We start from the raw sequence: 27,449 nt of genomic DNA, 5'->3' as shown, positions 1-27,449 counted from the left end.
TACCGGTCGCATTGCGATCGCGCACTAAACACGTACCCAACTCGTACCATGCATGGATGCTATCGCGTAGGGATCGGGAGTGGTGCGCTTAGGATGCCTGGATCCAAAAACATGGAAAAAAAATATATAAAATAAAGTTTTGAACATATAGTAAAAAAAATATTTTGAAAAATATAAAAAAATATTTTTGAAAAACACATTAAATTCAAATAATATTTTTTAATTTTTAAAAGAATTAATTGAAAAAATTAACTTTAAAAGTGGTGATAAAAAAGTATTTTAAAAAAAAATAATTAATGAAATTGACACACTGAATTTGAAAAATATAGAAATCTAATCAAAATCATTAAACATGATATCTTCGGAGATAAGTTAAAGATAGGAATTAGCGTTTAAAAAACCTTTGATATTCACTGAAAAAAACATAGGTTTCATGCACGTCATAGTTAGGAATTGGCATTTAAAAAACCTTTGAAATTCACTGAAAAAACCAAAGGTTTCAAAGGCGTTGTAGTTAGGAATTGGCATTTAAAAAACCTTTGAAATTCACTGAAAAAACAAAGGTTTCAGGGGCTTTATAGTTAGAAATTGGCATTTAAAAAACCTTAGAAATTCACTGAAAAAACCATAGGTTTCAGGGGCGATATAGTTAGCTGGACATTTCCCTCGTACAAAACCCTAGAAATTCCCCTGTTATAGTTAGTTCAGCTAACTATATCTCACGCCCCCGCAATGCACTGCTGATGACGTCACATATTACATCACTCATGACATGGTCAGTGACATCACTCATGACATCACTGATGACATCAAAAATGACATCACTGATGACATCGCTGATGACATCATCCATGTGACAAATTAGTCCATCTTCTCACACCCTAATATAACCTTTGATACACCGACTCAAAATTTCAGACGGTCATTTTGAAAACCATAGATACTCCAATACCAATAACTACATACCCACTCATTGACTCTTAGGTCTACATACATCTCCACTCACTCACCTGTACAGTCACTCATACTTACAGTCACTCTGTACAGGACTATCATATGCATTTATACACCTATATAGACACTCACACACCGCCAATCATCCATTGAGGTACTGACACACCTAGTCAGTCATGCAAATAATTAATCACAGTCCAATTTACTCACCTATACAGTTAAACACACTCAAGTTCACTAACTCATAAAAATACTAACAAATTCTGACGCTCTTATACAATTACTGATACAAGCACACACTCATCCATACAGCCACTCCCGCAATCACACATTCTCACATATAGATAGTTATATACTCTTACACACATATACACTGCGTTTCACATATGTAGTTACTGACACATGTACAACTGAGATATACATTCAATCACTAAAACACCCATACATACACTCACCCAACCATACAGTCCATCACAGTTGCACTCTTATAACGTTGCACCCATAGAATCACCCACTCACACATCTATGCACAGAGTCACACACACCCTACCCACACAAACACTGAGACACCCATTCATATACTCAGACAACCAATCAATAACCCATATAGACACTCATATAGCTATTCACAAAACCATGCAGCCACTTATACACCAACACGCAGACACATACAGACATTCACACAAATTAGTCACTAGTCTGCAGTAAGATACATTTAATGACTCACTTATAGAGTCAGTTACGCACATAGAAAATCATCCATTCACACACTCGTACACCCACTCATTCTTCAACAGGCCTTTCCCTATATATATTAAACATATTAAAACTTTACAGAAACACAGACTCACTGGATGACGTCATCAGTGATGTCATCAGTGATGTCATCAGTGATGTCATTTGAGATTTCATCAGTGATGTCATGAGTGATGTCACTGACCATGTCATGAGTGATGTAATATGTGACGTCATCAGCAGTGCATTGTGGGGGCGCGCGAGTTATAGTTAGCTGAACTAACTATAACGGGGGAATTTCAATGGTTTTGTACGAGTGAATTCAGTGCCTGAAACCTATGGTTTTTTCAGTGAATTTCAAAGGTTTTTTAAATGCTAATTTCTAACTATGCCTATAGAGATAGGACATGTGAAGAAAGAAGAAAAAACGCACAGAAAGAAAAAAAAGAAATGCAGAAAGAAGCAACAGAAGTCCTCAAAGACGAAGAAAAGTGCAGGAAGAAGGATAACGTGCAGAAAGAACAAACAGAAGAGCAGAAAGAAGCCTTGTTGCAAAATCATCCTGTACCCTCAACTTTTTCAGATGGATACTGGTGGTAACTGAGTATGACTAACCAGTCCTAGAGCCAGTGCTATGTTAAAAGACACTCAGAATACAGTGAAAACACCTACATAAACTAGGGAACACTATGCGTTGGGGACCCCCTGTGATTAGCATGACCTCCTCTGTAAGCCCCTAGTATATAATACCGCAGGGGGATTAAATCTACCTCTTAAAATGCGCCACAGGGCGTGTTTGCACACGTCACCTCAGGCCCCGTCCCCTCCCTTCCCCACTGTGTAAACACGCCCTGTGGCCGTTTTAAGTTGGGAGGTTAAGTCCCCTTGAATCCTGACGGTCCCTAGGGTCCAATTAGCCCACGAGGTACCTCCAGTAAGCGCCACAGAGCTGCGTTGCAGAGAGATGTAAAAAGGGGCACGGCCTAGACCACCTCTCTGCAACGCAGAGCAGTGGCGCTTTCTGGAAGCACCTGGTGGGCTAGTTGGCCCCCAGGGTTCCTAAGGATTGAAAGGGAATTATTTCCCCAACTTAAAATGCGCCACCGGGCGTGTTTGCACACGTCACCTCAGGCCCCGTCCCCTCCCTTCACCACTGTGTAAACGCACCCTGTGGCCGTTCTAAGTTGAGAGATTAAGTGCCCTTGAATCCTTAGGGTCTCTAGGGTCAAATTAGCCCACTAGGTACCTCCAGTAAGCGCCACAGAGCTGCGTTGCAGAGAGGTGTAAAAAGGGGCATACTGGAGATACCTGTTGGGCTAGTTGGCCCTCAGGGACCCTCAGTATTGAATTAATTCCCCAACTTACAACTGGCTAGGGGTCGCGTTTGCAGAGTACTGCAAGGAGGGGGCGTGGCCTCCGGCGCGATGCCGGTCTTTTATTTATTTTATTTTTTTAAGAAGGGGGCTGTGTGGCCCCCCTTCTTTTTTTAATTTATTGGCCCTGGGGACCCCATCCCACAGGGCCTGCCCCCTAATTCTTTTTTTGAAAAAAAAAATAAGAAGGGGGCCGCGTGGCGCCCCTCCCAAGGCCTTACTCGGCCCCGGGGACCCCAACCCCCGGGGCATGGCATTTAAAAAAAAAAAAAATTCTTTAGGAGGGGCAGCCACCCTCCTCAGGCCACTTCTGGCCCCGGGGACCCCATCCCCCGGGGCCGGCCTTTGTTTTTTATTATTTAAAAAAATATATATATTTCTAGAAACACCTAGGACATGCTGGACAAACCGTATGTACCTATCACCATGACGATTTGCGTGATATTCATTAAAAGGCGACTATGCATAAAATGAATCCACGTGGAATGTATTTACACTGCTAGTGAAGCTCTGATGTGTCTGACACCCTACCGTGCCTAATCCCGGCTCCCCCGCCGGTGGGTACTCTCCAAGTAGACACCCTTGTTGTTTATTTATACAAACATGGGTAGCTATTGACGGGCACATTTATTACACACACACACCAAGCCATTCAAAGGGGATTCGACAAAAATTCAACTAAAACTATGCAAGAAACCCCCCTCATGGTTTTAAAACACACATCCACCGCCGGATGTGTAATACTTTTTATTTTCCTCTCTGGAAAGGAGACAAACCTCACTTGAGATTCACAGCGCGCTCCTGGCTGAGCCCAATGCTGTGTTACACCCACCAGTGCCCGCCGAGTGCCACACACCTCTGTGTTGTATTCCACCCACTAGCGTGTTTGCTATGATACTCTCTAGCCCATGTGCACTGTAACACCACCCCGTGAATATGTCAATGCACACTTGCCTTCGCACAGGTTATATTGCACCATCTAACGTGCCTTCCTCGGTGCCTATGTTATAACGCACAGCGCTATGCAATACATATTACAAACTGTGATCCATATCTTTGACACAGTGCATATGCAATGTTACACTCCCCAGCACATATTTTATATTTCAACTTTAGAGACTAGTTAGGTTACACAACACTGCCCTGTGCATATTACACTCCAAGGCGCATATCGCATAGCACACGCTAGTGCCTGTGCTATCTCGCACTCTCCAATGAATGTATTGCATATTATTTTTCACGCCCCGGTTCATCTTATATCACACTTTTTGGTGCATAGTTTATACCATACACTATATCTAGTTTTCATTTTCAATCGTGCTCTCAGGACTATGTTCTATATAACACTGCGTTCACCTACCATTTTTACAGGCATTACATTTTGCAATGGGGGGTGGAGGGTCAGGGGGTGTTTCTGCCAAGTGAGCCCGAAGTCACATTCACAAACGTCCTCTTCTTCCTGAATAAAAGTGAGATTATGCTGCATACTTGTTCCTATTTAAAGTAGTTCGCACAGACACACATTTTAAAAACAATAAAGTTCCAAATACCCACCTTCTCTAAACAGTTAGCTTGCTGCCCCATCCACCTCCTCCCTATCCTCTGTTGTCTGAATCCATGGACTAGGCTCCTCCCTCCTGCCATGCATGGTCTGATGTGCTGCCACTGCCCTCCATTTAGCATGATGTACCTGTCTACTCCTCCTGCCCTCCATTGCCCAATTCTATGCCCCATCATTGACCTCCTGCTTAGCCTCTGTGCTTAGCTTGCTGCCCCTATTCTCCTTCCCCCTGCCCTCCGGTGTCTTTGTGCATGCCCCTTCTCCATCCTTTTTGCCCACCATGTTCCATGGACCTGCCACTCCTATCTACTCTGAGTGTTCTGTTGAGATGCCACTCCCCTCCCACCTGCCTAGCATTGTCAGATGACCGTAACCTGTCCCTGCCACCTCCACCCTGCCTGTCCACATGCCATGCCCCTCTCCCCCTCCTCCTGTCCTCCATGGTCCATTTTACTGCCACACCCTTCTGCTCTCCCTGGTCTGTTGTGCTGCAACTGCTCCTCCTGCCTGCCCCACGTGGTCTGCTGTGAGGCCCCTTCCTCTGAACTCTCTTGTCTGTACCCAGGTCCTGACACTCCCTTCTATCCTCCATGGTCCTTTGTGCATGCCCCTGCACCCTCCTTCTTGCCCATCATAGCCCTTGTGCTGCCACTAATCCTCCTGCTTGCCATGCATGGTCTTCTGTTCTGCCACGGCCCCTCCCACCTTCCCTGTGTGGTCAGCTAGCTGCCCCTGACCCCCTCCCACCTTCCCACCATGGTCTGTGTGTATGCCATCATAGTCTCACTGCTGCTCCCCATGATGTGTCTTGTTTCTAGTGCCCATCCTGCCTGACCTCCATGGTCATGTTGCTGCTCCTGCCCTGCCCCCTTGCCCCCAGCCCTCTGTTTCCATGTGCAGACCCCTATTCCCTCCCTCCTGGCTTATCTGTACCATTGTAATGCCCCTGATCCCTCCCTCCTGCCCTTTATGGTCTGTTATACTGCAGCTTTCTCTCCTGTCTGTCCATTATGGTCAGCTAGCTACCATTGCCTCTTTCCCATCTGTTCTCTGTTGTCCATGTGCATGGTCCTGCCCCCTCCCTATTGCTTTCTATGGATTGTTGTGCTGCACTCCCGTCCCGCATGCCCTGTGTGGTGTATTGTGCTGCTGCAAACCCTGATGCCTGCCCTGTAGGGTCAGTTTGGTGCACCTCTCCATGTCCCTCCTGTCCTCTGTTATCCGAGTCCCTGTCACTACCCCAATTCCTCCTGCCTTCCATGATCCAATGTACCATACTTGCGAACATTTTGAACTTGGTAAGAGGGAGATATTGAAAAAAACTGGGGTTCTTATTTTCCCCTTTGAGTTACATTGAAAAAGAGGAGATTGTAGACAGGAGACAGATCAAATAAAGCCCATTTGAGCTTAAAAACAGTGGACGTTTCCTGGCTGAATCGGGCCTGTTGGCATGTATGGTTGTACTACCACTGCCTCTTACTTCTGCCCCCAATGGTCTATTATATTGCCACAGCCTCTCTTGCCAGTCCTGTATTATTGGTTTGTTGCCCCTGCCCCCCTTTCAACTGCCTTCCATAGTCTGTTGTGCTGCCACTGCCCTTCCTGCCTGCCCAGTGTGTTCAAATTGTTGCCTCTGCACCCTCCTACCTGCCTTCAATTTTCAGAGTCCGTGCCCCTGGCCTCTGCCTCTCAACAGTATCCTAATGAACAACTAGATTGCTAACATTCTATTTTTATTACAAAAGTGTGGAACGCCTGACGTCATCTTGATGTAATCAAAACTGTAATACCTAGAGCATTTCCTTTAGAAATTACATATATGAGAGGGTCTTATTTGCATCAAAATTATGGTTAGTCCTCTAAAAAACTAAAATGAGGACATATTTTCTGAGTTTTCAAATAGCGACAAAGCACTTTTAAATTATTTGTTATCTTTATGTTTTTTTATCCAGTTGACCAGTTGATTAAATGTTGCACTTAGGAAAGAGTAAAAGGGGTGTTACTTCCAGAGCTGCAGACTTTGCAACTGGGGAACCTGGTTGGAGTTTCTGCTTCAGCTCAACATTCTGTGATTCTGGTCAAATCACTTAATCTCCCCATGTCTACAACCAAAATGAATTTGATCTTGTGTGATGTAACCAATGCTCATGTAAAGCACTCCAATACCTGAGAAGTCTGCACTATATAAAACTGCAAAAACACAAAAAATAAGTGTTTTGCACACTTCTCTCATTGGGCTACGTGTGGGCTACATCTGGGTGATATTTGTGCTGCATTTGATGGAACCAAAGTAAAAAACTGAAAGTATTTCCTACTGAGGAGACTGCATATAGTTAGGACATATTTTCCATAGGAAATCCGCAACATTCTATTTGGAATAACTTTGACGCCTGTTGACGAATCTTCGCAAACTTTTCAAAACATTTGGCCAGCTCCGGTCGGCTCCTATACTGAAAGTCTCGGGATGATTCATGTAGCGGGGGCTGAGAAAAAAGGGGGTCCCAAAACGTGTTTTCCCCATGCAATTTTCCTTAGGATCTTTAGCCGCAGCTACAGCCCGAATCGCTGAACGGAATTACACCAAGTTTGGCAGAAAGGAAGACCTTGGGTCAGAGTCGTGCCTTTTACTTAAATGGTGTAAATCCGTTCAGTAGTTCCTGAGAAAATCAAAATCACATATATATCTGGGTGGAGCCTAACCACACATCTCATCGTGAGATCTGTTTGGCTGTCAGTACTTCATCCAAGAAGTGTTGGCAGCCATCTTGGCACCAATATACATGATAGCACCTCATTAAAAAGCATTGCAGTTAATAGAAGGTTTTAAGACTTTAGTTACATTATAAATCATTTGTTGATGGTACCATACTCAATTGTGGCGTGTTCTAAGGTGATTTTACCATGTGAAAAAGCCTTCTGCTGTGATATCATTAATCATGTTTGAGAGAAAAACTATTTTCTCATGCTTTTCCCACAGAGGTTTGGAAGGTGATCTATAAGCTAAAATGAGAGCATATTTTCTGTAAATTCACATCTTTCTCAGTCATGTGAGAATGAAGTTTGACATTCTCAGTAAAACATGTACATTCAACAAGGGCAGAGACTGTCAGTTGATTCCTTTGTATTCTACTGCAACTTCCCAGAGTGTTCTAAAGAACAACTAGAGCGCTAACAGTCCTACTTATGACAAAAGTATTGCACACCTGAAGCCATCTTGATTGGAATAAAGTGGTAACTCTTAAAACATTTAATTTAAAAAGGAAAAAAATGAGGGGGTTCATTTTGCCATAGAAAGTATGATTAGTGCTGCAGAAAGAAAAATTAGGGCACATTTTGAGTTACTTCCCAAATCCTCTTCTATTTCATTAAAAAACTTCTGACATGCAGACTGAAACATGCACTTTCAATACCAGCAGCAGACTTCCCTGCTGAGCAGTAGCTTTACTACAGTGATCTAATGAGCAACTAGAGTGCTAACATTCTGAATTCATGGCAAATGTGTGACACATCTGAATGCCTTCTTGATGGAATCAAAGTAAAAAAACTGAAATTATTTTCTACTGAGGAGACTGTAGTAAATAAGGAAATTAGGAAACTTCATAACAAATAAGTCTCCCAAGATGGCCACTAGAGACAAAAGAGCCCAAATGTAGCACAAATATCACCCAGATGTAGCCCAAGTATAGCCCAATGACAGAATGTCCCAGAGTGTTCTAACGGACAAGTAGAGTGCCAACAGTCTTACTTATGACAAAAGTGTGGCACACCTGAAGCCATCTTGATTGGAATAAAGTGGTAACACTTAAAACATTTACTTTGCAAAAGAACAAAATGAGGGGGTTCATTTTGCCATAGAAATTATGATTAGTGCTGCAGAAAGAAAAAATAGGGCACATTTTGACTTCTCAAATCCTCTTCTATTTCATAAAAATATTCTTACATGCAGACTGAAACATGCACCTTGAATACCAGCAGCAGACTTCCCTGGTGAGCAGTAGCTTTACTACAGTGATCTAACGAGCAACTAGAGTGCTAACATTCAGAATTTATGGAAAATGTGTGACACATCTGAATGCCTTCTTGATTCAATCAATGTAAAAAACTGAAAGCATTTCCTACTGAGGAGACTACAGTAAATGAGGAAATTAGGAAACTTCATAACAAATAAATGCTTTTTATAAAATTGTGATATCGTGGCTGTACCTACTATAGGTGATTCATTGTCCTGGATTAAACTACTGAATCCATCATGCACTGCGAGCACTAAGCAAGGCCCACTGAGGGTGTGGCATGAATCCAGCTGAAGTAAATCAATCAGAACTGACTGCACGAGTCATTTTAAAAGCGACCTCTGAAGATAGGCACAAAGCCTTGAAACGCGTCAGGTCTACAAGATGTAATCTAACGGAAGCAGTTCCAGCTCCTGCCCTGAGTAAATAAACCGGATGGTTCAGTTTGCTGAGTGTGCGCTTTCAATAGCTTGCGGGCAACATTGGTGAAAAATATTAACGCGGCAGCCCTGTCGCGGAAAGCAGCACCGCCCTCGAAACTAATGAGGGGGCCGCGTTCAGCACTGAGTCCGGACTGGAATACGGCTCGGCAAACTGAGGGAAAAATAGCTTGCACTGTCTTCTGGAGCCCACTGTGGGTGAACAATGCATTTTATAAAATTGTGATATCGTGGCAGTACCTACTATAGGTGATTCATTGTCCTGGATTGAACTACTGAATCCATCATGCACTGCGAGCACTAAGCAAGGCCCACTGAGGGCGTGGCATGAATCCAGCTGAAGTAAATCAATCAGAACTGACTGCACGAGTCATTTTAAAAGCGACCTCTGAAGATAGGCACAAAGCCTTGAAACGCGTCAGGTCTACAAGATGTAATCTAACGGAAGCAGTTCCAGCTCCTGCCCTGAGTAAATAAACCGGATGGTTCAGTTTGCTGAGTGTGCGCTTTCAATAGCTTGCGGGCAACATTGGTGAAAAATATATATATATATATATATACACACACATTATGAACGCTATTGTAAAAAAATGCTTGACAGTGATGAGTAAAATGCTTCATAGAATTTCAATCAAGCAGGTCCTTAAGAAAACTGCACTGCATAGTTCAAGAAAGATAGACATTAAAATCTAACATTATTCACATTATTTTACTCATTTTTAAAACACGTCAACAATTTTAAGAGTGTTGTGAATCTCTTCCGTGTATTTAACTACTACTGCATAAACCTGATTGACAGTGCACTAAAGCCTAATGCAACCATGTCTCGACTCGTAGAACCCTGATAGAATCTGAGGATAGGAAAAGGCATTTTTTTACTAGTAGAGTGGGCCTGGTCATAAACAAAATAAATGAAGAATATCTTATTTATGGAACTGCAAATGTAAAAGCAATATCAATTTATACTCTATGATTTCCAATTTTGTCTAAAATAATTCCTTGCATGAATGGAAAATGTGTTGCATGCACAGAAAATGCACGCAAACGTGATATAAAATATTTAGCAGTTTTGTGTAAGGCTGAAGGCAAAACAATCCCTTCATTTTGAGGTTTGTCTTTGAAAAAGACAAATAATGATGAGCTAGCTGCTATGACACAGTGGTCAAAAAACTCTGTGGCATATTTACAAGGCTCTAATGCCACGGGCATCACTTTTTCTAAAGCTCCGGTGGTGTTATTCTTGACACCATATTTACAAGGTGGCATTAAGACACGTAACATGGCTTAACTCCACCTTGTATATATGCTCCTTACTGCAGCAGTCCACTGCGGCAAAGAGGCAGGCAATGGGTGTTGCTGAGGGCGTTCCATCACAGCAACCATTGACAGCAACCATTGCTTTTTGACGCTGTCCCATATTTACAAGGATGGGGCATCGCCAAAAAGGACAGGTGAAACCACTCTGCAGCACATATAGAAACAGCAAAGTACCTTCAAAAATTGTTTATGTGAAAGAAGGTGTCCCTTCCTCCAAATAAATAATCCCCCCTGCAGTGGAGGTCCCCTTGCAACATGGCGCAAGGGTGTCTGCGCTTGTGCTAGGCAGCTTTTTTTATCACTAGTTGAAACGCAGGGGTGTGCCGTATTTTGATACATACGGTGAATCCCTCTGTTGAAAAACATTTCAACACCTCGCTCTGACATTTTATTGTAAATATCCCCCTCTATGTTTTCACCATAAAATACCCCTTTTAAGGGCAATTGTTTCTTACACTTTTGCTAAGAACTTAAAGCTCTTGGGCAGGGACATTTCAAAATGGCAGTTCGGCATTTGGTGTGCTCCTCTGTCTGAACAGTTTGGCAACTGACTTATTGTTCTCCAAATGATTCTAAGTGACTCCCTAACTATCATTTTATTTACATATAGTCGAAATTCTCAGTGGCCAGCTACAAATATTTGGCAGCAATATGTATGTTCAAGTAAAGTATAAATTCTAAATTAATGAAAAATAACCCAAATAATTTGACGTCTTTCGGCACCAACAATCAGTTCCAAGTGTAAGTGAAGTCAAATCAGGTCTCATTAACAGCAAGAAATTAATTATATGTCCAATTATGCCACTAAGTGGCTCCAGTAGAAAACACTAGCCACTTGTGAACTGTATCTAGTCCAGTTCTTTGTACGCATATGCATGGCAGCACATTAGCATCTAGAACATTGTTGGGCAGTGATGGAGGGGGTCCTCTCCCACTGGGGCCCCCTCTCCCACCCGCTACACTCTTTTCCCCCTGTAGGCCTATAACACTGGCTGACACCATCCCCACTCCCCCACCTGGAAGTTCCCTCTTTCCTTTGGTTTTCGTTTGTTTAGTTCTATTGTAGGTCCATTGGCTTTTTGGTCTCTCTATGTTTGGGTCCTGCCCAATCGCTCTCACTCAATCGCTCTCACTCAATCACTCCCTCAAACCTGTTGAACGGCCTCATGTTTGCAGGTCAGTCGGCATGGATACAGCGATCCATTTGATTATAGTGCCATGTTAAGCTCAGGGTGTCTCCAAGCATTTTCCCTTAAAATATCTTTTTTTATCTTAGACCTCTTTGACCACTATCTGCATAAATTGTTATGTTTTTTCTAAATGTTGCGCCTATTGAACAATGTAACGCGAATATATGTATCAAGCTTGTCCCAACACCGGCACCGATACTATGCAATTCCCTACTGTCTTAATGTACTGATTGTTGAAAATCTAATAAACAGACACTGAGCAAAAAAAAAGTTCAAAGGTGCACAATCTTTCTTTTTTCCCGTTTCCTTTCTCTCTCTGCATTCCTTATATTTGACCTCACACAGCGCTTACCTATAGGACTGTTGCCCATTGTGTTTCAGATCCTTTTGAGGCCTTCATCATTTTTTCCATTCGGCACGAGATTAGGAGAATTGATCTTCACAAGCGTGACTATAGCCTGCTCGTTCCTGGTTTGAGAAACACAATTGCTCTGGATTTCCATTTCAACCAGAGTTTGCTTTATTGGACAGATGTTGTGGAGGATAAAATCTACAGAGGCAAACTTGCCGAATCTGGAGGTATGTTATTCTTTTTTTATTAACTTTCCAAATGGATTGTTTCAGAAGTAATTTATTGTGACTAATAAATGTTTTGTGGTTGTCGCTGTCTCCGTTACTTTATGGTTTTGAACACAGTGTGTTTGTAAACCGGCCGTAAACTGAAAATGTTTTCACTCATAATTAAACAAAACATTTGCAATTTATTGTCATTGAGAAGGTTTCACACACAGCCCCATTCGTCCCTGTTGACTAGTTTTCTTCAAGTATGAGTAATCAGCATTTTTCTTACATATTTTGTCAATATCTTGTAGGACTTTTACTTTCATGTCCAATTTAGTCTTTTGGAAATATATGCTGAAGTAAGCATCAGACATCAATTATGTATTTAGATTTACTGCCAGATAGTTAGGAGTTTAATTAAAGTCTTACTGCTCGTTCTATGTCTCCCCGTCCCATGCAGCCTGTCTCTCCAGCTCTCCTTGCCTTTCTCCCTTTTTCACCCAGATTATTTCTGAATAATAGAAGTGAGATGTTCTAGTTATTAGAGAACATGTTTATCCGGAACAGTTTGTCACAAAGGCAAATGTAACTAAAAGCAGATAAAAATGACACTTCGAGATGATTTGACAAAATAGCTATATTTTACCACTTTTTAAAAACTTTTATCAAGGGCTGGAAAAAACTCTTTACAGGGAAAGTGATCCACATTTTCAGGCTACCAGTCCAAATAGCATCCTCGCATACTGTCTCGGCATTTAACATAATGAGCTGAAAAAGGGTTATCAAAACTTTTCAGAGATGTATTTTGCAATGTGTTATTGGAAACAATAAACTAGGCACATCACCTTCAACTAATCTACTGAAAGAACATTTGCATTGCATTTCTTTTATATTCCTCCTTCAATATGTCTATTCACAAGCTCTTCATCCTTTGATGTACACAGTACTATAGCAGTAGCGGATCTCACAGGTAAGACCGGTGAGGCGGTGGGTGGTGGAATTAGACAGACAACGGGATAAGTAATATTAAAAAAACAAATCAAACCATTTACTTTGCACACGCCTCATTGGCGACACGGCAATGCGGCAAGCGCAAAGTAAGTGTTTTTTTGTATTTATTTCTTACTTAGCCCGTCGTCTGTCAAATTCCACCACCTCCCTCCCCGCCCTGCCCCACCGCACCACCACTCTTACCTGTTTGAGCTGCTACTGTACTATAGAGGCAGTAGTTACGAACCTTAGCTGATTGCCATCACATAAATGCACGTTTTACAGCAGATAAATATTTGAGGCTATTTAGTGCGATTAACGTTCTTACTCTTGCAATACTGCACATCACACACAGGTATTGCTTCTTGGCAGTACTGAAAAAGAAAAATTATAGGGTAACCCTCTAAACACATATTTAACATGTTCTGTATTTTAGTTTCACTTTATTAGAATGTTGTTAGTTCGATAACATAATTCATACAACTATTGTCAATCTTAAAAGGTCTTGCCTGGTCTGTGCCTCTTCAGCCACTGGTGACTTTAGGTACTCAGTACATCATCTTAAATGCACTGTGACACTCCTTATTGCGCCTCTGTTTTTATTCATCTACCCACTGACTGATTCTTGCATTCATCAATTTACCCATCTTCAAGAAAACATTAATACAAGCTCCGGAAGCACATTCAAGATAAAATAAAAGTAGAAAAAGGAAAACATGCCTGCCTAAATGGTATGGCTCAAAATAAATAAACAAATACAATTAAGCATAGAATCGGGCAGCTGTCTTCAATGATAATTATGTAGTGTATCACTGAATAAAGTTTCAAAATGGACTCCAGTTTTAGAAGCAACAAGTTGATTATCTCCAAATATTATGCTATGGACAATACCATTCCAAGATGGCAGCCGAAGTAACTGTGCTGAATGTGGCACACGGCAGCGGAAATGAAGAGGAAACAAGGGACCCAGAAAAAACGTTACCCCCTCTTTGGGAGCTTCAGTATGTGGTAGCAATAATTGCAAAACAAAAAGAAAGGAGCAGAAAAGAAATGAATGGGGACACATACAAAACTGAAAATGTAAGTGGTGGAACTCGAGCACGCACATTTTCAGTCAGAGGTGCATATTTGATTGCCTGAAATTCCACTCATAGGCCAATGGAACCAATACAGAATTTGGGCTCAATGATTGCCCATAATGTATGCTGTTGTGTTTGCATCCTTATGATGATGATACCAAACAGACCAATTACAGAAGAGGGCTGAATCCAAGACTTTCTATGTATGTTTATGTGTGTATTTAGATGGGTGTTTGTATTTTTGTTAGACCTGTTTTTAAAAGTCTGTCAAACAGTTAAAGTTTCATGTCCTCCTCAGAACACCTAGCAATGAGTTATGTTATGTTATGTTATGTTATTTTGTATTTATAAAGCGCACAGATGCCACAGCCAAGCGGCGTCCCGGCGCTGTAAAGGACAAGCAACATAACAGCTGATGTATCGTGCCAGTCATAACCACTAAGCCAAAGGAAACAAAAATGTTTTCACAGCTTTTCTGAAAAGAAACAGGTCTGAAATAGACCGAATACTGACAGGCAGTGTATTCCAGAGGCTAGCTGCCAGAACACCAAATGAACGGCCGCCCATTCTGGCTCTTTTAAAACGAGGAACCTCAGCCAGAAATTGACCCGTTGAGCGAAGTGTTCTAGCAGGAGTGTAAAGGGAGATAGTCTGGGCTAGAATAGGAGGGGAGGCAAACTTCAGAATCTTAAAAGCCAGGCACAGCACTTTGAATTTTATTCTCTGCCTAATGGGCAACCAATGAAGATCGGAAATAGAGCGCCTAGCCGAACAAAACTTAGGCAAACCAATCAGCATACGGGCGGCCGCATTTTGCACACGCTGAAGGCGTGTAAGCTCTGCTTGATTGGTGCCCAATAGGAGGCCACTGGCATAGTCCAATCTAGAAAGAATCATTGCCTGCACTATAAGTTGCCTAGTGGGGGCGTCGAAGAATTTAAAGATAGGCCTAAAACTTTAAAGAACCCCAAAGCAGGTGCCCGCCACTTTCTTTGTATGGGGTGTAAATGATAAATTGGCGTCAAACAAAACCCCAAGATTCTTCACCTGAGTTGCCGGCGTAGGAGTAGGACCTAGCTCCGATGGCCACCAGTCGTCTCCCCAATGATGAGTTTCTTTGCCCAACACCAAAACTTCAGTTTTAGTGGCATTAAGTTGGAGACGATTATCGGTCATCCAACCTGCCACCTCCGTAAGGGCGCTTTGAAAGTTGGAGGCATCCAGCGCAGTATTCCTGTTTAGTGCGACTGCTAATTGAGTGTCGTCAGCATATGACACTATAGTTAGACCCCATTTATTAGCAACCTCCATCAATGGTCTCACATACAAATTAAACAGGGTCGGGCTAAGTGCAGAACCCTGTGGAACTCCTTGGGAAATAGGGCGGGGAGAGGACTCATAGGGGGGAGTACGCACTTTAAAAGTACGCTCGGTCAGGAAAGAGCGAAACCAGTCCAAAGCAGTGCCCTCCACTCCGGCTTCTCTGAGTCTCTGGAGCAGAATAGGATGGGACACAGTGTCAAAAGCGGCACTGAGATCCAAAAGGATCAGTGCCGCCGTCTGTCCAGAGTCTAAGAGTCTTCGAAGTTGCTCAACCATAGCCACCAGTGCTGTCTCAGTGCTATGGCCTGCTCTGAAGCCATTCTGGGAAGGATGGAGGAATGAGTGACACAATTAAAAAACTCACACTTACAGGCTTTTCTTGAATTAGATAATCAACACAAATATCTTGCCTACTAAGGTAGTTAGTGGAATTCAACTTAAGAAAAGACCTGTCTACAGGTTTTAACAGGGTACAATTGTAGTCCACAGTTAAAGCCTATTGGATTTAACATATTCTTCTCATTAGAAATAAATCAGACCTATGTCCTTTGTCATAACCTTTCATAGCAGGCCAGACATTTGGCACCCAATACTCCATTCAAGCCTGTGCCTTTTACCATAGGCTTGTCACCATAAGCTACTCAGTTCCACTGCATTGAGCATAACTTGGCAAGCAACAGGCATACAGTCTTAACATTACAAATGTATAAACATTACAATTAGTGAACCAATATGAAACATCTCTCTAAAGTGTACAACAAGGTTTAACACAATTCACCTTCAACCCCAGGCATTTGTCAGAGGGGTCAGCATCACAAAAATACTTGAGTAGTATTTAGGTTCAATATAGCAAAATATCTCTTTTCAGTTTACAATGCAGTGTGATAACAATTCACCCTTAAGCGTGTGTTGTTTGACATAAGCTTTTCACAATAGGTCAGAAATACTGCCTGTCTTGCAGTTTTCATAATACCTGATCAGACCTATGATATCTACATACATTTTCAAGATAATCAACCACGGTACATAGCTTTTATCATTGACTAGCCACTATTTCCGATTTGGACTTAGTGTATTTAGGATAAACATTGTCACAAGGCAAACAATTATGAAATACAAAAATATACAAGAATACAAATGGTATAACAAAAATACATACCACTCTAAGGGCCTCATGTAGGTAGCCAAATACCGGTCGGTAACGGACGATTTTCGGTAATTATACCGTTACCGACCGGTATTTTGGCTTTTGGTATGTAGGGGGCTAATTTCTGTATTCGGTAATTTACCGAATCGGTAAAATTACCGAATCGGTAATTTTACCGATTCGGTAAATTCCGAATCCAGAAATGACATGTAGGGGGAGTGTGTCGGTGTTTTTATGAGTCGGTATTTACCACCAACTAATAGTTGGTGGTAAATAATGAATGGATGTGTTTAACCATTTTAAAGCGCTTAGACGTGTGCAATGTGGCAGACATACATGCCCTTAGGGCATGTATGTGTGCCACATGTGCACACATGGCCGAATCAGGGGTGCAACAGGGTGTCAATGTGCCACCCTGCCACCCTTGCATGTGTTCCCCCCATTACCGAATCGGTATTTACCGATTCGGTCATGAGGCATACCTTCCCATCAATGGGAAGGTATGCCTCATTACCGAATCGGTAAATACCGATTCGGTAATTACCGAATTTTACCGATTCGGTAATATTTCCCACATGATTACCTACATACAAGTTACCACTTCTTAAATACCGATTCGGTAACGTTCGGTATTTAAGAAGTGGTAACTTGTATGCTACCTACATGAGGCCCTTTAAGAGGTGAAAACATATTACCGAAGTGTAAATCTCCTACTCCAGGGACTTGGTAGCACCAAACCCTGTACATAGTGCAGCACTCTGTGAAATTCCTTGTAACCAAAAGATGTCTACAGCTTTTAAGAAGCAAATAAATAATGTAATAAATGCTTTGCACAATAAATAAGCCAGACCTACTGTCTATGTCATATGTCATAACTCTTCATGATAAATAGATCTATGGTTTCGGACATAACGTTTCACAGTGAACAAATAAAACACATAATTCTCATGTCACTAATGGAATCTCAGGCCTACCATATTAAGCATAACGCTTTCAACAAGGCAACCATTAGGTATACAGTCAATAAATTACAAATATGTACAAATTTAGAGTCAGCAAAATAAAATAAATCCCTCCTGGCCCTAACACGGATTATCACATTGCAAATCTTCAACTGCCACAGGTTGTCAGTGTGTAAACAACACCAAAGCACTTTTCTCCATGCCAATCTGTGAGATTCCTAGTAAAAAATGCATGTGTACATTGTGTAACACAGTATAATTAGCATCCACCCATTAAGTTATATTGCTTGAACAAATGCTTCCACAATAAATCAGTCAGACTTAATGTCTTTGTCATAACTTTTCCTAATAAACAAAGAAGACATATGTCATCAAACATAATTTTCCATGTGAGCCTTATGGCCCTATAGACTTTCTCAGTGGCTTATCACTCCCTATGCCAGCCTCAGGCCTACTTTATTGGAGTTTCATTTGTTCCCATAAGGCAGCCATCAGTCATACAGTCATGTCATCAAATTAAAAATGCATATAAAGCTAGAGCCAGCAAAATAAATTACAAAACTTCTAAGAGAACCTGGCAGGGATTACCACACCTTAAACGATCTACCTGAGGGTTTGCAGAGTGGGTAACTAACAGCAAAGCATTTGACTTCTACAGCAATCGGTAATATTCTCTGAAAATAAAACTACTTTACAGGCTTTCATTTAGTATGATACTAACACTAATAATAATCGATCTTTAAAGACCTATTGACTTTAACAAATTTGTTTCACAATAAAAAAAAAATCAGGCCTACGGCTTTTGTCATAAATGTTTATAATAAACAATTACAACCTGTGGCACAGACCATAACTTATCCTAATGAACCAATCAGGCCTATGGCTTTTGTGACTGGTTGGTCACCCTAAACAACACAGGCCTACTGTACTGAGTATACGTTTCCTCACAAGTCAACAATCAGGCATACAGTTACAAAATACAAATGTATGCAAAATTATTACAGTCTCCAAAATACATTCCTCCTAAGGGGTCCGTCAAAATTAATCATAGTGCATATCTTCTATCCACAGAGTTTGTGAGAGGAAGTAAACAAAAGCAAAACCTTGCCTACTATGGTAAGCAGTGAGAATCTTTTTAACTAAGTACTTCTCTACATGCTTTAACACAGTGTAATAACAATTCAACCTTAAATATGTATTGGCTTCAACATATGCTTTCACAATAAATATGTCAGATCTTTAAATAAAAAGCTCATCAGGCATATATAGCATTGATCATTGAAGTGGTATCATTACCTACAAGTCCCGCTTTTTTAACATAAATAGTTCCATACACAAAAAGTGTCATTTAAGCACTCATTTGTTTAGCAGAAACACACAAATCATGTCCAATAAAATGCTGTTTTCAAGGTAATCAACATGTGGGTGGAGCCAAAGCATCACTGTTAGTAATGCTTCAGAATGCTCTTTTTCGTTTGATTACATAATGTCTGGGAATAGCTGCTCAGTGAAGCATGACGAAAAATTGTTTCTCGTTATCAGGATGAAATGGTTGGTGTTTATGCACGAATAAATGTGAGGTAATGGTTGTAAAACTTGGTATTATCCTATTTTGCAGTGGAGAACAGAAGTTTGTATCATGTTATTCATCTTAGTTATGTGTTTAACTAAGAATAAGAACTCAAGTCAGTGCTTTTCCCTCAGGTTAGCACAACCATATCTGTGTTCCTCACGTTCTTATATACTGAAGGAGGTGAATGGTCTCCAAAGTCTTTACTTTAAAGTTATATTATATACTTCCATTCATGCTAGATTCCTAAAGACTGTACAGCTATTTGATAGAGCCTATCTTGAATCCCTTATTTGTGAACCTGTGCACATGGATTGTATGTAGAGCTCGGTATTTTCCACACAATGCATACTTTCCATCTCACTGCTGCAGTTATTATTATTTTTGGCACAATTTCTCTTTATCCCCAAAATTATCCTTACCAGAAATTACAAATCACTGCCTTCCATTGAAAAATAGTTTTACTAAGAACTAGTAAATATTGTTGGTTTGTTATTCATTTTTAATTTAATCAGTTTCTATTTTTTTCATTCTAACAGATAAATCCACTTTTCTTTAATTCGTTCATCAGGAATGATTTTAAATGCACCACTGAAATAGAGGTAGCCTTTATTATTTCCTCTCCTATTTCCACTTTCTCTGTATGTATAGTTAAAGGAAACAGTCTTGTCTCTTTCATATGGTATTCTTGAGGATGATGCTCTCCCTTTAGCACTAACATTAGTGTTTTCATCACTTCACATCACATGCTCCCGGTATCCTTACCGTATCTTACCTCTACAGCAAAGCAATATGTGACATGTTACACTCGCCAAACATGTTGCCTATATAAATACAATACAAATATGGTGTCCAAATGGTAACAATAAAAGAATGCATTTACTTTCATGCCTTCTGTTCTCTCTCAGTAGACTGAAGAGAATGTATCATGGCATAAGTTCTTTGGCAGACAACATTCTCTGAACTGTATTTTCTTATTGAGGGCATTCTATCTTTCCTAAAGTAAATAGAGGATACTAGCTACTGACCGGTGTTATATTGTAATATTTTTTGTTGGGTATATGATATGAATAGGCATCAGAGTTGAGTGTAGGTACAGGGAAGGTGATTGATATTTTACACATGCAAGTAAAGTAATGAAAGGGCCGATCACACAAAAAGTGCAATAATATGACTAAATCCAAGTAAGGCTAGAATAGAAAGGTTCTTAACAATAATACAGTGTGCTGTCTGATGTAAAAGAAAAACAAAAATAGTCCTAAAGGAGCAGCATTTCAGAGATAGGAACCTTTTCAGACTCTTTATACTTTATGCAATCATTTGTATAAACCAATTTAGGGATGTATATTTAGTTTTGAAGTTGGCATTATTGCTCAATAAATGGTACCTAAGTATTATACCAACTAAATGATGGCAAAATATTCCAGATCAATCATTTTCTCATCTGTTCCATTGTCAAAGTTCTTATACTAATAAAAGCTGGCCTTCCTTATTCTTATTGAGCTGAACAAGCACCATTTCAGTTATTGATGTGAAACATCTGGCTAGATGTCAAATGTGTCCGTATTTTTCACTGCAATTTAGGATGGCTCTATGTTGAATAGTAGGAGGTTCATTGTCTAAAATATGCTCCCTCTTTTCTGTATTTGGTAGAATTTGAATTTGTGGGTTGCCATCTTGGTGGTGTAGGATGATATGACAACCCTTCCTTAAATTAATTGCTTTGGTAATCACATGGACCTTCTGGAGGACCTAAAACTGTATAATGAAACTGTATAATGATTGGTGATAACTTTTAGGATTGCACTACAAATCAAAAATGTAATGCAGGTTGTTTGCACTTAGGTTTTCCGGAATAGCCAGCACACAGTTCACTCACACTTTAAAGTTAGGAGGGACATCAACATTATTTAAAACATTAGATGATAGGTGTTCAAAATGATGCTGTCCCTATTCTGGCACCTTGTCTTAGTGTAATCTGCCAGTATTGTGTTGTCATAACAAACACTATAATGAATGTATTTAGTGTGTTTTTGGCCACAAGCTCATTCTTTCTGTATATAGTATGGACACATAATTTGGTGCAGAATTGAGTCCTAGGTAATCCTCACAGCACCTCAGATTAGTTTATGAGAGTATGTGACCAGAAAAGCTGGGTTAAATCAGAAAAACCTGAGGGTTCAAACAAAGACCCCCAGGTCTAACGATGTAGTTACTTCAATTTATATGCGGTAACATATTTAATCTGTCATTTTGTAAATCTTTTTTATCCATATGAATGTGTCAATGTGATGCATACACTACCTTTTAATTTCTAGATTCAGAGAGAATTACAAAGCATAGCATGATTATGCTACTCTAATGTCAACTTGAAAGATTGTTTCATTTATTCAGTTCCCAATTTTTTAAGACTGCTGGGGAGGGGTCACCTTCCAATGTGGCATTTAGAACATTCCAGAGTATGATTAGCTAATGGTAACCTGTTTCATACAATAGGTCTTTTTGGACTTGAGTCCTATCATATAGTCCACATTTGCACCTTCTAATGTGGCATTTAGAACATTCCAGAGTATGGTTAGCTAATGGTAACCTGTTTCATACAATAGGTCTTTTTGGACTTGAGTCCTATCATATAGTCCATATTTGCATGAGAGTCTATCATGACAGTGCCTCCCTTCTATTCTTGTGGTTATCACACAGGGTGCCCAAATAAAGGTATAATGAGGTTAAACCCATCCATTACTAGCCTCTGATTGATTTATTGCAGGCTGACACATACACGTTATGTTATGTTTATGTGGAAAGCACACTCTCAGGTGCCCGAGTCCTTTCTGAGGAATTCAAAAAGAGAGGATGAGGCTCTTGTGTGTAGTGGGAGTTTGGCCCTTGCTTTAGGATCAGTGTAAGAGCATGTCCATACTACATACACTTTTTTACCCTTGTCAAGAATAGAGATCTTGACATTTATGGCTTTATTAAGAGGCACGTAAATCAAAGCATCAGTAGAAGGCACTTCATTTACCAGCCCTGGAAGTAATGTTTTATCTTATTTCTAAGATTCTATATCAATATATAATTAGGTTACTATCAGTAGTTTCTATATTGTAATATGCCCCCTACACTGACAGTAAGGACATTCCAAGTGGGAAGATCTGGATGGATAAGAAATCAAGGATTACAGAAGTCAAGAAACAATCTAGATCATCTGCACCAGCATATTTCTTGTTAGCATTTCTAAATATAATGATGTGATAGGGATTTGGTCATCCAGGTCCATCTAAAAATATTTTAGATACAGTGGCATAAGTCCATACTCTATGTCATGGCGACCCACTACTTAGTTTAAAGGGTGATCCCATATCAGGTTTTCAATTCAGTTATTATGCTAATTACTCCATTCAAGGCATTGTTATTTAGAATAATCTAAGAATTGTTAGTTGTGGAAGACCATATTGCAGGAATGGAGCGTTTACTTCAGTATAGTCAGTGAGTTCCCTTGCTTCATTCTATCACATACAGTACAGGAAGTCTATTTAAAGATTTTTGGTTCTCTCAGGGTTTGAGATTTCAAGATTAACCCCTTAAGTGCTCAGACTTCCTCATCCACTGCTTCCAAGCTCATTTTGATATTTTGGGCACTTACAGCTTAATCCTTGTAAAATACTCGAATAACGTGGCCTTGCACTTTTGACTCATTAGGTTTTCTTTATTCACAACAGGTCTTACTTCTATCCCATTTAATCAAATCAACATCTTGTGCTAAACCATCTCCCATACTGTGTTATTCAATTGGCATAATCCTGTGTTCAGCCTCTCCCAAAAGTCCCCTTAGCAACTGCAGGTTCCTACATCCACCCATAATGTCTGTGCAATGTCTGTGCATGCTTTATAGTGGAGTACCTTTCTTCAGAAAATAGCCGTGAGATTTTCCCTTTCTTTCCTCAGCCTTTTGGATCCACCACAGGCAGGTAGGGTAGGGTGCTGAATACCTGAAGTAAGGAGGACCCATGTAAGGAATGGTTCACTTCTTCAGCCTGTTTCACTTTGTTACCAACCATTAGCTCCATAAGGCTCTTGCCTGAAATAAGAGGGTCCCACTTAAGAAGCAGTTATTTCCTTCAGCCTGTATCCACAATTACTGGTGAGCTTGTGGGGGAACTCTCCTGTCCAAGCCTCCATGTGCACTTCTTTATAATCCAACTACAATTGTAAGACTGAGTATGCTGTCTATGTTCTGACATGCACCTGTGGTTTACAATATGTGGGCAGCACTAAGCTGCAGGTGCATGTCAGAATTCTACAACATCTTAGAGCTATTGTCAACAATGACACAGCATACCCAGTTGCCAGACATTTTAAGGCATGCCATGATAACAACTTAAACTGCCTTAGGTACTATGTAATCGCAGCAGTACCACCTTTGCCGAAGGGAGGTAATAGGGAAAAACTCCTGCGCCAACTAGAATCACGTATGATTCTGGAACTTGACTGTAAAGCTCCAAGAGGTCTCAATAATACGGAGGATCTCCATAATTTCTTGTAATTAATCTCTATTTCTACCTCGAATACATTTTTACTTGCAGCTACAATATTTGTGCAGAATACATTTTATGCAGAAGGGATATACACTTATTTAGATGATATTACAAGTGTATTTACATTCTTTTCCCTACACACATTGCAGAACCAACTTCAGGCAGTTATATTAACACAGATATTTTTTATCTATACTTTCACTTCTATTTTTTGGATAATTTCATTATTCGAGGAAAAAGAAAAAATCCATAGACATATGCACTTTAAGGTTTAGGCACCAGCACTTTACACAAAATAATTTAGGAACGGCTGTTCCTTTATTTGTTCTTGATCAGTAGCAATCATGCAGCTTTTTGCACATAGCCTTTGCACTTTATCATTCTGTGTACATTTATATTTTCTTGGAGTGAAACAACAATTTTTGTATACATTTAATCTCATGTCATAACATAAAAAAGTTTCATCTTGTAGCATTTGGCCCAACTCAGGATAATTTTTGACTATGTCCAACAGCATTAACGCAGCTATAAAACAGGACATATACGGAATGAGTAATATATATCCCGAAGTTGAATACTTTCCCAATAGGCCATGTCTCTCTTTTCTGTATATAATAATTTTATTGGATTTTAGCACATCTGATTCTATTATACAAAGCAATGCATTTATGCAGATATAATATGTCTCACTAGAATTGTGGGTCTATTTTGTATATAAGTCTTTGTCATATGTTTAGAAAAATATTTATATTTATATATCTATTTATTTATTTATATATTTATAGCATTGTACATGTTTACATGATGAATTTTATTTACATGATATACTCGGATTGTTGTGGAAACAGTAATACCAATAGTACACAGAGTTACGAATGTTTTTTATGTCTATGGTTTTTGAATGGCATCACATGATGCATCACATGATTGGGGAGGTGGCATTTGAAAATACAAAAGTGAAAGGGGACTAAAGTTCTTCCATATGTGATCAAGGGCACGGAGGTGCTCGAAACGCATCATATAACGGCTTGAAAGAATAAAAACAACCTATTTTGCCACGTATTTTGGAGTCCGGGTCTCTCTTACCGCTGCAAAGGAAGTGCAAGCTTTGGGAGATCAAATACACTTCTTCTTTATAATCCATCATAACTTTTTTCCATAAAACGTATCCAGTCCATATCTACTATTCTGTGTTCCCATACTACTCACACTCAAAACGGCACCCCAACATGTGAGAGTCAGATTATCTCACAGAACAGGAAATGAACAAATACACCATGAGAAAGCGAAGAATTCTGTTTTGATTTACAATGATTTTAGAATAAGGGTAGCTACAATGTTTGGGCCTAGAGCTGGCCGGCACATATTTTACATACCAGACACAGACATCTCATTGTTTTAACTATAAAGAGTGATGAAGTCAGGATGCCACTCTTACCCAGCAGCCAGAGGTGGGTGCCTTTAAAGAGATGTTCACTGATGTAAGCACCATTGTCTTTCAGTCCTTAGTGTGTTCACATGAAATACACATTTTCCAATCCATAAAGTTAGTGTAGAGGACATGAACCTCCCGTCCACCACATTGAAGGAGGTTAAACACCCATAACAGATAACTAAGTTCTTTATCCTCGTGGTGTGTATGATGCACTGAAGAAATCGATACAGCTATCTGTATTTTAAATGATCAACTAGGAGTGGTCTTCCTGTATTTATTTGTTGGTTTCCATAACACTGTGCACCACCACTCCTTAGAGTAGCTTCCAACACTGCACTACAACCACAGCTCCAATGTCACACATCATTATATCATTATCTCAGTGTTGTACCTCCATTCCTAACACTCCTCTAGGAGGACCACAAGAACTGTATCCCTCAGTGCACCACCAACTTGGCTACATTACATCAATACCTTCAGCACAGCATTAGAACAGTGACAAAATCCCAATGCAGCATCATTACCTCTAGTCACCACACAATGAATAGTAAACACCACAAATGCCTTCTTTGTACTGCTCGATGAAAACTAGCACCACCCCACCACAGAAATAATTACATTAGCATCAGAGATGCACATCAGTAAACCTCAGCATCACATCACCATACTCAGCAGACACCATAATTGCAGCACAACTCTTTATGCCTAAGCACCACACAACTACCCACCAACACCACAAACATAAATCCCCACTGCTGCAATTTCACCCTCAGTACTATGCTACCATCTACTACCACTACCACTACCACCTATTACCATACGTAAAACTCTTTACCTGTGTACCAAGAATATTTTATCACTTCTTGTGTAATTAATTAATTGTAAGTGCTTGTTATATTTGATATCAGTGTTTGACTTTTTGTGATTTCCCCTAATATGTGCATTTTACACAAATGTAAACGTGATATTAACATAAAATGAAGAAGTAATTCTACCAACAAAAAACAACTTTCTAATTTGATTTACACTCCATGTCTCTCATTTCTAATTATGTGAATATGATGTCGTGTTGTTAGAGTATGATGTTCTGTGCTTTAGTACTGTTCAACCATGTCATTTTCACTTGTAATGTTAGTAGGCCTAGTAAACGTCAAGCACTGTTGATTGATCAGAAAACAATTGCATTTATTGCTACGAAAAAAGATAAAAACAATGATACTATTGGATTAGGTGACTGACCTCTGACAAACATTCTCTGGGCCACTATTAGTATAACATGTTTCCGGAATACCCTTTTTAAACGGCCTACAAAGTTCCATCACTGCAAGCAATTATTCATTCTACTCGCTGTAAGCACAAGTGACAGCACTGCTATATTCCAGACTTCCGTGTTTACACAAAATAATCCATATTATATATTATTTTAATACAGTAGGTTTTACAGCAAACTTCGTTTTTGGGTTCAGTTGAATAGAGGTTAATTATCAAAGATGGCAGATAAAAAAAAATATATGCAAATGTTTTGCCTTTCTAAACATCGTTAAGTCACGGTTCTGTACAAATAATTCCAATTATAATCACAGATATTACTAGAATTTAATTTTCCTCCACACTAACTAAATGTTCACCTTAGCACTATTACAAATGGATAGTGATTGGTATATCTTATCTTGGAAACAGATTTTCAAAATAGATGTTATACTCTGATATGTGATGCTTTGTAGTGTGTCCTGCTGGATGGTTGTACGACAGAGGCACACATGGTTAAACCACACTTGCCTCTACCACGCAGCCCGAACCACAAATGTGTCTTTACATGCCTTTACCACGAATGGCTTTACCACTCAATTTTGTGGTAAAAGAATGTTTGATAAAGGGATATGTGAAATGTTCCTGCCTCTTTCCCTCCACACTGAGTCGTAAAATTCTGGCCCCCTGCCATATAATTCAAGCCCTAAAAAGTCCCCACTCCTTAAACTATCCTGACTCCTCTGGCCCTAACAATTGCCCCCCTTGCCCCAAAAACTGCCCTTTCCACCCCTGCCCTGAGCCCTTAAAACTCTGCCCCTACTTTAAACCTAGCCCAAACCCTCCCCTTGCCCTGAGCCCTAAAAACAGCCCCTGGCCCTTCAGCTCCCCTGAGCCATAGAAATCTGCACCCTAACTTAAAACCTACCGCAGCCTCCTCCCTGAGCATATACAATTGCCCCCTCACTTAAAACCTACTCCCCTTCGCCTCCCTGCCCTTTGTCCTCAAACTGGCCCAC

The 27,449-nt window shown here is 40.2% G+C and overlaps 1 protein-coding gene across 1 annotated transcript in view; it reads left to right on the top strand.

Annotated features, from left to right (window-relative positions):
* LRP1B (LDL receptor related protein 1B) overlaps positions 1–27,449 on the top strand; it is a 3,634,433-nt gene that overhangs the window by 2,003,238 nt on the left and 1,603,746 nt on the right. Inside the window, exon 24 of the mRNA XM_085647014.1 lies at positions 11,962–12,159. Coding sequence (XP_085503140.1) covers positions 11,962–12,159 — 198 coding nt within the window. The remainder of the gene's footprint in view (positions 1–11,961; positions 12,160–27,449) is intronic.

Source organism: Triturus cristatus, chromosome 3_2, assembly GCF_964204655.1.
Source record: "Triturus cristatus chromosome 3_2, aTriCri1.1, whole genome shotgun sequence".
In the NCBI taxonomy this organism is placed as follows: Eukaryota; Metazoa; Chordata; class Amphibia; order Caudata; family Salamandridae; genus Triturus; species Triturus cristatus.
This window is presented reverse-complemented; position numbering and strand designations above follow the sequence as displayed.